General features: G+C 46.4%; 1 protein-coding gene across 1 annotated transcript; it reads right to left on the bottom strand.

The window, feature by feature from the left end:
* Positions 1-495: 495 nt before the first annotated feature.
* On the bottom strand, positions 496-756 carry TEOVI_000554000 (40S ribosomal protein S27, putative; the record flags this gene model as incomplete). The annotated part of the gene is made up of 1 exon (XM_067221271.1): positions 496-756. The coding sequence occupies one exon, from the start codon at positions 754-756 to the stop codon at positions 496-498; it is 261 nt and encodes an 86-aa protein (XP_067077372.1).
* Positions 757-1,068: the final 312 nt, after the last annotated feature.

The following is a 1,068-nucleotide window of genomic DNA, read 5'->3' as shown; positions in this document are numbered from 1 at the left end:
TCAGAAAGCAGTGCTGGAGGGATCTTCGACATGGCGCCGCGCTGAGAGAAAAAAGCCTAATATTTGGGCAGTAGCAGTATGGTGTTGTTGTTTAAATTTGAGAAAAAAATATGAGAAAGACGAGGAAAAAGTGAAGAGCATGCCAGCAAATCACCGCACAGGCTCGGATGAAACCAGTTGGCAGATTAAGTAGGCAGTGGTTAAAACAAGGAAATTAAAAGCACCGGTGGGGCAAAAAACGGAGTATATCGCTGACCCCTCCACAGTGTCCTAGTATCCTTTTTTTTTATTCCTTCCTTACCCTCTCCTTACATTGGCACCCCAAAGCTTTCGGCTGCAACCCTACAAAGGGAACGCCAAGAAAAAAAAAAGGCGACAAATAAAAGAATTGGGGAAGGAACAAATAAAAAAAAGGAGAAAAGAAACAAGAAAAGAACATTGGTCTATTTTTTTTTTTTTTTGCGTCCCACAGATGCAACCAGCATTCCCTCACGCTTAGTGGTCTGGCTTTTTGCGGAACCCGCAGCCAGTTACCAGCATTGCCTTGCCACCGGTGGGGCGGCAAAGCAAGGTAGCGCAACCATTGCACTTAACCTCTGACGTGGCATGGCTGTATACCACAGTGATGTTCTTGCATCCGGGACACTTGACATCCATGAAGTACGAATTGGGGCCCTGCACAAGACGACGGCGCTTGTGCTTCATGCGCTCGGTGCGCACCGTGGGGTAGCTGAGATCCGAATCGAAGAAACCCATGACTCTTGCAGACCTACGTGGGGATAATGCACAATTATGTGGTGATTATTTATAGTACAGGTTGAGAAAGAGAAGCAACGGGTTAAAAAAGGAAGAGGGAAATGGGTGAGAGAACGAACGGGCAAGTACACAGGTGTGGAGAGTTCAAAACCTGGCAGAAACAAAGGCAAGCAAGGCATGTCCCCTGTCATTGTTGTTAGGGGTTTCAAGTGTCACATCGCACTTCTTGTCACCTGGTCACATCGCTATACAGCTGCAGTGAGACCAAGGAGAAGAATCATGCGAAAGTGCCCAAAAATAAAAAGAGTGTAA

Source organism: Trypanosoma equiperdum (genome assembly GCF_001457755.1).
Source record: "Trypanosoma equiperdum strain OVI genome assembly, contig: ctg_1386, whole genome shotgun sequence".
NCBI classification, from domain to species: Eukaryota; Euglenozoa; class Kinetoplastea; order Trypanosomatida; family Trypanosomatidae; genus Trypanosoma; species Trypanosoma equiperdum.
This window is presented reverse-complemented; position numbering and strand designations above follow the sequence as displayed.